General features: G+C 52.2%; 1 protein-coding gene across 1 annotated transcript; it reads left to right on the top strand.

Moving 5' to 3' along the window:
• The first annotated feature begins 1,524 nt into the window (after positions 1-1,524).
• Positions 1,525-10,012, top strand: CDKN1A (cyclin dependent kinase inhibitor 1A). The gene is made up of 3 exons (XM_074935971.1): positions 1,525-1,613; positions 7,002-7,427; positions 8,079-10,012. The coding sequence occupies exons 1-3, from the start codon at positions 1,607-1,609 to the stop codon at positions 8,126-8,128; spliced, it is 483 nt and encodes a 160-aa protein (XP_074792072.1). The 5' UTR covers positions 1,525-1,606; the 3' UTR covers positions 8,129-10,012.

Below are 10,012 nucleotides of genomic sequence, written 5' to 3'. Positions count from 1 at the left end.
GAATTGAAAAATCAGAGTTGGGCAGGTTAATAAGAGCATGCCAGACAGCCAGGTTTGTTCACTAAACTGCAATGGGTAAGCTTTAGTCACTGCTACATTAAAGCTAGAATCAATCTAAAACCCGTCGTTTAAATAGTCCCTGACCTTTGGAAAGTTCACCATCCAATCACAGCTTTTCAGGGCCTATCTCTGTGCCACAGATGATAACATATTTTAGCTGATTTCATGCTCCCTGGCTGTGTTTGCATCCTGTGTAACGGGACTTGCAGGAGAGAGATCTGCCCTGTGTCATGAGGCAGTCTCCAGCAGAACATGCCCAAGCATATTCTCTCTTTGAACAGGCCAGCCTGAAATCTGCAGATCTAGGAACTCTGCATTGTGGCAGGGGTTAAATCCATCAACAGGCTGCACACTGAAGACCTGATTTTCAGAAGTGCGGAGCACCCACAGCTCCCCCTGATTTCAGCTGGCTCGGTGGGGGCCGAGCATCCTGAAAACAGGCGATTAGATGGATGCTTTAACACGTACCTACATTTCTGATCCAAAAGAGACCACACAATAGGTGTTAAATGCTGCTGGCCTCCGTAGTAGCTGGTGGCTTGCAGCGGTGCAATGTAGACAGTGCCTGGGTGTGAAAACTAAGTTGCCCCAGTGAGTTTACCCTGCATTTACATGAGGGGTTCGCAGTGAAGAGCCTAATTTCCATGTATTGTAATGGGAGTTAGGTGCCTCCAGACCCTTGAGGATCTGGGCCATGGAGGGGTAGTTGCTTTCTGGCTCTGCTCGGAAGCAGCAGCCATGGTAGTCACTGCTAAAAGTAGGGGATTGAACTAAATGGACCCAGGGTCTGCCCTTGTATGGAAATCCCGTTCCAGGAATCAATTTTCAACCCCCTAGAGCCAAACAAGTGAAGCCCCAGGGATATCAGTGGGCAGCACTATGGTAGCTGAGAGCAGAGGCTGGCCTGAAGTTCTTACCATGAACTATAAAGACGGTGGAGCTGAAATCACAAATGAGGGGCAACCAGCCATCGGGGACAGGGGTAACAAACCCTATGGCCAGATTTGCCAGAGGGGTGACTAGTAGCAGAGGCGGGGCTTGTCGGGCAGCTCACCTGTAATCCTGTGGCTTGGAAGAGCCTGTGGTACAGATATACTGGCTGGCCTAGGGGCCGGCAAGGGGATCCGGACCCTCGCTTCTAGGGCAGCGGCGCATTCCAGCCCAGGGCAGCGGCTGCTAATGGCACCTGATCCGAGCGGTCCAGGTGCTTCTCCCGCGCCCCTGGGCGCAGAGCTCGGGGCGGGCCGGGCCGCGGGGGTTAATTCCGCCCCCAGCGGGGCAGGTCGCCGCATCGCCAGCGCGAGCGGCCGCCAGGCCCCCTCCAGCCCGGGGCTAAGGAGCCGGGGGGAGTCCCTTGCTGCGCGGCGGGTGCGCTCCGCTGTGCGGGGCAGGTGGGGAGGGCCGGGGGCGGAGCGCTCCGCCCGGCTATATACGGGCTGGCAGCCGGGCGCAGCGCTCAGAGCCGCTGCCGGAGGTTTGCAGAGACGCAGCAGCGGGCAGAGTCCAGGCTGGGCTGGGCTGGGCTGGGCTGGGCGGCGGTGGCTGGATGCGAGGTGAGAGGGGCTAGGGGATCGGGGCGTGTCTTTGTCCCGTGTCCTTTGGGGGCGGGTCCGTGCATCCCTTTGTCCGCCGGGTATCTGTCCCCGAGTCTCCTCGCCCCCCTCTGCAGGGTGGATTCGCGCACGATCTGTGACACCCCCTCGCTGGGGACCCGAACTCCGGGCCGATGGGAGAGGAGGCGTCTTCACGGCTCCTTGGCCCCAGCTACCGGGGATCCCACCCCGCTTCGCGACACCTGCGCGGGCTCTTCCCCTTAGCTAAAGGGGCGTCGGAGGGGCCCCCACTCTGGAGAGCCCTAGGCGAAGCCCAGCCGACCGGGAGCCTACGGCTGTCCCGCACCGATCGGGGTCACCGGGGGGCTTCCCGAGAAGCGAGGCAGGAGTCGAGACCCCGCTTCCCCCTTGGTCAGGGGCTCCCGGTGTCTCCCTCCCGGCTGCTGGTGGGGATTTCTTCCTCCTACATCCCAAGCTGCTCTGGCTCTATCGGTTTCGCTTGCTGGGGAGCCTCCCACTCCCTTCCCGGAGCCCCCGGCCGCCTCCTGACCCGCACCGACCGGTGAGCTGGTCACCCTCACGGAGGATGCGAAGATCCCGGAGCAGTGCCCTTAACGCGCCGTAGGGCTGGGAACAGGGGCAGTATCTGCACTGGAAGGGCTGGGATACCCAATGACCCCTTAGGGCTGGAAGTGGGGGGCGCCCCTTGCTGGGCGGACCCCCACCACCACGGCCACTAGCCCTGCCAGGCCAGTCTGGGAGCGCACACGCGCCAGGAGCGTCGCCTTTGCGGTGCTGGGTGTCATTTGGGTTTACACGTCTCCGTCCGAAGCGCAGCGAGGTGAAGCCTAGGGGATGGGGCGAGTGTGGCGCATGTTGGATTAGACCCTCGGGCCATATGGCCACGGATGACGGCGGCAAGAGGCGACCGATCTGCCCAGCAAACCCCCCCCAGCCCGCCGGGGGGACCCGATGGGGAAACGTTTCGTTTTCGGGGCGGCGGGAGCCTCGCAGCCGCAGGGGGGCAGTGAAAGCCGCGGGCCCGGGGCCAGGGCCGGCTGCCGTGGGTGTCAGGAGCAGGCGAGCTGCGGGCGGGCGATTGGCCGCGGTGCCATGGCGTGGGACACTAAAACACATGACGCCAGCTGGTCGGCACGCCCGGCCTTCGCCGGGCTCGACAGCGGGGGGCGCTGCGGAGCCGGCCGGCCAGTGGGGCGGGGAGCTGCCCGGGCATGTCTGGGCGGCCGGCAGCCGGCGGTTCGCAGTAGTCACACGCTCGCCGTGATGCAAGAGACCGGCCCCATTGCACGGGCTCGCGAGTCATTGCCAAGCGCACGTCGGGCCGGGACTTCCCTGAAGCTCTGGTCTAAACACGTCCAGGAAGAGCCATGCGAGAACCCACTGGGGCCCAGCCCCTCCCAGGCCGGCTGGGTGGCTGCGTCAGCACCGCCCCCATCGGGGACCGCCTCGCTCCGCTGGAACTCGGTGTCCCCCGGGCACTTCCGAGGAACAGACGGATCGGGCTGATAGGAGCTGGGCGAGTCTCTGCTGGCCACTGGCTGCTGCAGAGCCCGACAGGACAGCAGCAGAAGCCGCCCAGATAGCGGTAGGGCTGGCCAAGTTGTCCTCTGCTCAGCCCCACCGCTGATCTGCCGTCCAGTTTGCATTTGGACAGCACTTTTACAGCTGAAGTGCTCGCTCCTCCCTGCAGGCTTGTTCCGCCACCGGCAAGGATCCCTGTGGGTCCGGCAGAAACTAAAAGAACCTTGCGGTAGGGTCCAGCCAGTGTAACCGGCTGAAAGGCGCAAATGCTGTTTGTGGATTGAGCGCCTGTGTCTAAAGGGATATTTCACAATGTTATTCATTCCCCGCTGTACTCATCGGCCCCTTGGGCTGGTCCAAGATGATGTAATCCCAGCCTCCCCTAGACATGTCACTCTGCATGTCCCAGGATGTGTCATTTTGGCGGGCTCTTCGCTAGGTTTCACTCTGATTGCAAATAATCCCTCACTCTGCCTCTGGTATGAACAAGAAATAGAAGCTCCAGGAGGCTACTGCAGTGAGGGGTGGGAAGATGTTTATTCCTGGGTGACAAACCCCCCCTGGTGGACAAAGTGGTACACTGTTAATAAACTGAACACTTGCACGTCTGGTGTAAAAAGCTGGCAGTTATCGCTGGAAGTGGCTATTCAGGTAAAGCTGCTTTAATTAATTAGGTTAAGATGGTTGACGGGAGCAATAGAGTCATAAAGCTCACAAGTAAGGCAAGTGAAGCCTGCAAATGACCCAGAATAGTTCCACTTCCTCCCTCTCCAGACATGCTTTGCCTAGAAACTGCAATATTAATGAGACCAAGCCCCAGATCGTTCCAGAGACCTGCAATAAATGGGCTGCAGACAGATGGACTTTAAAACTTGTTTCCTTGCTGCTGTTCTTTTTGCCCATAGAATTTCCTTTCCCAACATGGGTGTATGGGAAGGAAGGGGCTGCACTGAGCCCAAAAATCCTGCTGTCAAGTTCACTCGCTTCCAGGATCTCCTCTCTGCTGTCTCTCTCGAAACCAAAATCCTGCTGTGGCTGAAGACTTGGATGTTTAGCTTGAACATACAGAGCGCTCTTCAAAGGATCCCCAAAATGCATCCGATGAAGTGAGCTGTAGCTCACAAAAGCTTATGCTCAAATAAATTAGTCTCTAAGGTGCCACAAGTACTCCTTTTCTTTTTGCGAATACAGACTAACACAGCTGCTACTCTGAAACCTGTCAAAATCTTACTGTAATTAAACCTCCCCCTATACTCCTCCTTGTGCTAGGCCAGTCTCTCGTGTCACTTTGGGACATGTAAGACTTGCCAAGGTCACGCAGCAGGCTCTCTGCACTCTGAGTGCAATTGACTTGATCACTGCACCCAACTTAATTTCCTATTGAGACCCTGCCACCTGTAAGAAACTGGCTTAGGGAAGCGATGACTCCTGTTTCTTAGAGGGTTCAGGGTGAGCCGAGCCAGTGACAAGTTGCCTTTTGCTTACCTGAAGCACTTGCCTAGAGCTGCATAGTTGTTCAGCACTGCCCTGGCACCCACTGGTGACCACAAACCTTGCCCTGTATCAGCTGCTTGTTCAAGTCTGCAGGGTTCTGTAGCAGAATTTAATGGGACTTGCAAGAAAGCTTCATTGTATGACAGGAAATGAAAATGACTTCAATGGTTCTTCAAGTCATCAAACTGACTCTTCAGGAAATTAAAAGTAAAGACCAGCCCTGTGTTGTCCGCACTCAGCAGCTTCCAACACACACAATCAGGAGCGGAGGATGAAGCATTAGTCTTAATGCGAGGTTGTGCAGTTTTGTGGCACACTGATCCTGTGAAGTGCTGAGTAGCTGCAGGCTTGTCTGATGTAGCACTTCAGTGTAGACACTACCTACGCTGATGGGAGAGGCTCTTCCCGAGAGGCCGTAGCTTGGTCGACGGAAGAATTCTCCTGTTGACCTAGCGCTGTCTATATGAGGACTTAGGTGTGTTTAACTATGCTGCTCAGGGGTGTGGATTTTTCACATCCCTGACTGATGCAGTTAAACCGATCTCACTTTCTACTGTAGACCAGGCTTTAGACTCCGGTTTAAGTTTTAGTGGTAGGTGTTGAGAATGCTCAGTGTCTCTCAGGAGTGGGTATTCTTGCATTCTAATGGGTGTGGGTGTTTGCTTTCAGATGTAGCAGCCAGTTGAAACTTGTTACCTGCCAGGGCTTGTTTGGACATGTTGGAACTTGACTGACTCACAATGATGTCATTCCACTGAACTGTTTACAAGGGTGTGAACTGTCAGGCGATATGAAGGTTGAGTTCTATTTTTAATCTCTTAGCCTCTTCCTCTCTGGGTGAAAAGGCAAGAACAGGACAAGCTGGATCAATAGAATATTATAGGCACTGAGGCCATTAAAGGTTAAGGTTCAAGATATACAAGCCAAATGTGGCCTTTAGCCTCTGTGGTGCCTAAATGTCTTCCAGACTAATAGCATAAAGGCTAAATTGTTGCTGCCAAAGGACAGTGTGAGGGCCAAGATGAGCAAACAGTTCACGGCTAATTAAAGCGGTGAAAATAACTTTTTTCCCCCTTGCATTACTGGAATCAAATTCATTTTGAGTTGAACCCAAAACGTTGTTTTTTTGTTGGCATATAACAGTAAAGAGAACCTCAAACTCTGTGTTCAGATTTTCATAATCCTTTTTTCAAACTATTTATTAAAATGGTCAAATTCCTGAATTGTTTTGGTTGATGCAAATCTGCATTATTATTTAAAAAAAATTTTTTTTTCTGGCATAAAGCTTTGGTGAAAATTTTGCCCCGTTTGCTAATAACTAACTTGGCTCTAGCTTTCTGCTCATGGGCCTATTGTGACTGCCCTCTGTCCATTGTGGGGTGGATGTTTTGTACTGAGCATCCTCTGTTCCTGCTGCAGTCAGTAGAAGCTTCCCATCAGACTCTATGGGAATAAATTCATGGTCTCAAACTTGGATGAATGCTTTTTAAAATATCACTGTGCCCTTTAAAACAAGTCTCCTTACATAATTACAAGCTGAAAAGGGATTCCTTTATAATCCTGCATGTCCACATCAGCGGGAGGGTGGGAGGTTAGAACCCTTTTGGGATTTTCATTAGCAATTGGCAACTTTCTTTACCACTTAGGTGCATCTCCTGTTTATAGACCTCAAGTGTGGCTGCTCTTTGCCTCCATCTGCAAAGCAGGGTCTTTATCGGTGGTTATCCAAGAGGTTTACCGATAAGGGATTACCAAAATGGACAAGCTTGTAATTTGTTCTACGCAGCTTGTTCAAAGCATAGTTCCTTGCTGCTATGTTCTACTACTTGGATTTAAGAAAATTCACCTAATATTTCCTGTTGGCTTTGCCATCTGCTCACACATGAATCTGTCTCATGCAAACTTGAATTCAGATCCAATTCTGATTTTAAATATCCTCCAAGTTGAGATCCAGTCTTGTTGTAGCAGTGTCAGTCCCAGGGTATTAGAGATAGAAGGTGGGTGAGGTAATATCTCTTATTGGACCACAGGGCTGACAGCAGGGTTTGAACCTAGGACTTTGAGCACTAGATGGATCAGCCCTTACCACTTGAGCTCAAGGATTAAGTCCTATAGCTGGGAAGCTGTAGCAGATTCAACCCTCATGTAAACTAGACACTAGAGGGAGACAAGTGCTTGGCCCTTGCATGGATTACATTAGCCAATGATTGCTCAGCGCTGCATGCCGGGGGTGGTCCCAGGAGATGCCTGACCCCATGGACCTCTGTGATCATTTACTAATTCACTTAGTAGCCTAACTTTGATCACTTGCGCTGCAGCTCAGTAACCATATGTTGCTCATTTTCCTTCCAGCTGGAAACATGCCTCTGTCACAGAGTAACATGCATCAGGCCCCCTGCAACAGGAAGATCTGCCGAAACCTCTTTGGCCCGGTGGATCATGAGCAGCTCCAGAATGACTTACAGGACTTGATGAGGAGACATCTGGAAGAAGCTCAACACAGGTGGAATTTTGACTTTGAGACAGAAACACCGCTGGAAGGCAAGCTCAAGTGGGAGAGAGTCCTCTGTCCTGACATGTCTCCTGCTTGCCTGCCTTCTCAGGACCCGAGCCACTCCAAAGGGAATGGTGGGGAGAAGAACCAGAGCTCTCCAGCACGTCAGATTTCTACAAAGGATCTTAACGTGGCCCTCTCAAGTGAAGCAGTACAGACGGGCTCTGAGTCCCGCAAGACCAGCCCCCCACGGCACCTGAAACGCAAGCAGACCAGCATAAAAGGTAAGTACGAATGCTTGTCCTGCCCCTAGTTCACAAGTACCCCCAATGGCTACCAGAGCAAGAGACAGAATGTCAGTGGCAGCTTGACCAGTCCAGTTGGATCTGTGGGGTGGCACAGGGCACCTAGCGTCAGTTCACCTGTTCGCACTACAGCATTGCCTTGAGGCTCCAGCTGAGATTAGGATCTCCCGGCAGTAGGTGTAAAGAAAGCAGCTAGTGTTGTAAGAGGCAATCTCTACCCAGGAGAGCTTACAGTGCGGGGGGAAGGCCAGTATTCTCTGCTTGCTACATCTGGGGAAAGGAATCTCAAATGACATCACACGGGGTGGCTGGCAGAGCTGGGAATCCAAATCCAATTTCCTAGATCTCAGGTCAATAAATCACAAGACTGGAGCAGATGATAAAAATCAAACCAGCAGCCCATAGCCATTCAACCAGATATCCAAAGGGAACTTGTTAAAACTCTGCACAGATGGGCCTTTTCTCACTATCAGCCAGGCAATCTGAAGCATGACTCCGGATTACTCTTGCCAAAACAAATACAGATGCTTATTGCTCATAAAGCTCCTCCAGCCACAGTTTATTGGAAGGGCTCATTTGCCCTCTCACTTGAGAGCACGCTCAGTAGTCTCCTTTTCTTTCTCCCTCCAGATTTCTACAGTTCGAAGCGGAGGATTGTCCCTTGCAAGCCAAATCTGTGATGCTACAGCCCAAGTTGTTCTGTTTCTGTGTGCCTCTTGGCTGGGGCACAGTCATCAGGATGTGTCTTCAACTACTAACCCTACTGGTCCTCTGCAGCCCTCTAGGAAGACCATTTCTATTGAAGTCTGTGGAAGGGTTGCCTTAGGGGCTGAATGAAGTCTGTGTAAGGACTTAGCGGCAGGAAGACTTAGTTAGAAGCCTCCCTCTGCATTGTACTGTATAAGCTGCCTACTGGATCTGTCTATTATGAAGTGATGTAGAGTTTAGTGTCGTATTTATGAATAGGGCTAGGTGTCTAAGGACCCACTTGTGTGCAATGTGTATTGTGAAGGCTTTATTTAAAATAGATGTGGAATATTTGATTACCTCCTTTCGTAGGCCTTGGAGAAGAGGGAATGATAAATGCTGAAAATTGAGCCTTCAGAACAGGCCAGTGTGACACTCAACAAGGAGGGGTAGGAATGAGAGTGGTAAGTCTCAACCCCCCTGACCAGCTACACCTTGCCCTCAGGACCACAGGGTAAAAGGGGTGGGTGGAGGAGAGATGGGCCTAGATCCTAAGCTGCTGTAAAGAGTGTTTTACTTTCACTGAAGTCAAGTGTAAAAGAGCATAGCTCCCCAGCTGAGGCTCTGGCCCATGGCAACTGGTCCTCATGGCCATGGGATGCTTATGTACATGCTCTTCTAAAGCCTCACTCCTGCTCCTGGGCAGCATCAACACTCTCCATCTGCCTGGGCAGGAGTTAGCTGTGAGTGCAGTGGGCCTGCACTGGTAGAAGGGTATCTGTCTCAAGCTGGGGCTCTGCTTCCTGAAAAGAAATGCTTAAGGTGGGGGTGGGAAAGGAGATGTGTGTTGCCCATAAAACAAGCATCCCTGACTGCAGGGCCTACCTGAATGAGCAGGGTGTGGATGCTTAGCTGGGTAACCGGATGGCACATCCGGCTAGCTCAGATCAAGTTCTGCTTGGTGTTTAAACTTTGCCCTCTGCTTGCTGACTTGAGGAACGGAATAATTTGTAGCTCCATTCCTTGGGCCGTTCTTCTGCATTACAGGGAGGCTGGCAGTAGGAGATGGGGATTCAGGATTGTGGGGGAGGGGGGCGGATTCTGGCAGGGTTAGACATCTCCTCTGCTAATACCTGCCAGTCCTGTTCACTACTTGTAAAGCTGCTTGATGCACCCTTGAGTGGAAACAGACTACTGATGCCACCTGGTTGTGCCCAGGCCCAAATGCTGCACTGGCAGATTTCAGCACTAGCCTGAGAGCAGAATTTGTCTAAGACTCACCTTTAGTTCCCCCTGCTCTTGTCAGAATACACCACTAGCTCCTGCCACTAGGCTGTTGCAGGGTGTGTTCTGTGTGGGATCCATCTACTCAGCAATTGCTAGACTTTGTGATTGCTACAGTAGAATTGTAGCACCACTCTACAGCAGGGCTAATTCCCTTCCCACTTCGCCCTCCAGAAGGAGGTTTAGCTGCTGGTCTCCCTCATTATGTGGTGGTTCATGTCATGGCTTCAGCAGTTAGACTCACTGCATGTCGTCCTCTTGTGTTAGGGGCCAAATTCTCGTGGCTCCTGCTGCTGGTTTTCATGGCCGGTTTGTCTGTCCACAAAGGCTGCAATCTCTGTTCGAAATGGTCTCGAGAAACATCAAATTCTTAGGCACTTTCTCTCAGTGATGGGTTCATCCCCTCTGCTAATGGAGTTGGACTTCTAACCCTGGACAGAACAGATCCCTTCACACCCCTACTCCTTGCTGCACTTTGCGTTCAGGGTAACGCCAGCAAACTTTCAGCACTAATACTTGTATCTGTAAATAAAATGCTGCTGCATTTATTGGAAAAATCTAGTTTAAAAATGTAACTTTATGAATAAACACTA

Source organism: Natator depressus, chromosome 21 (assembly GCF_965152275.1).
Source record: "Natator depressus isolate rNatDep1 chromosome 21, rNatDep2.hap1, whole genome shotgun sequence".
In the NCBI taxonomy this organism is placed as follows: Eukaryota; Metazoa; Chordata; order Testudines; family Cheloniidae; genus Natator; species Natator depressus.
This window is presented reverse-complemented; position numbering and strand designations above follow the sequence as displayed.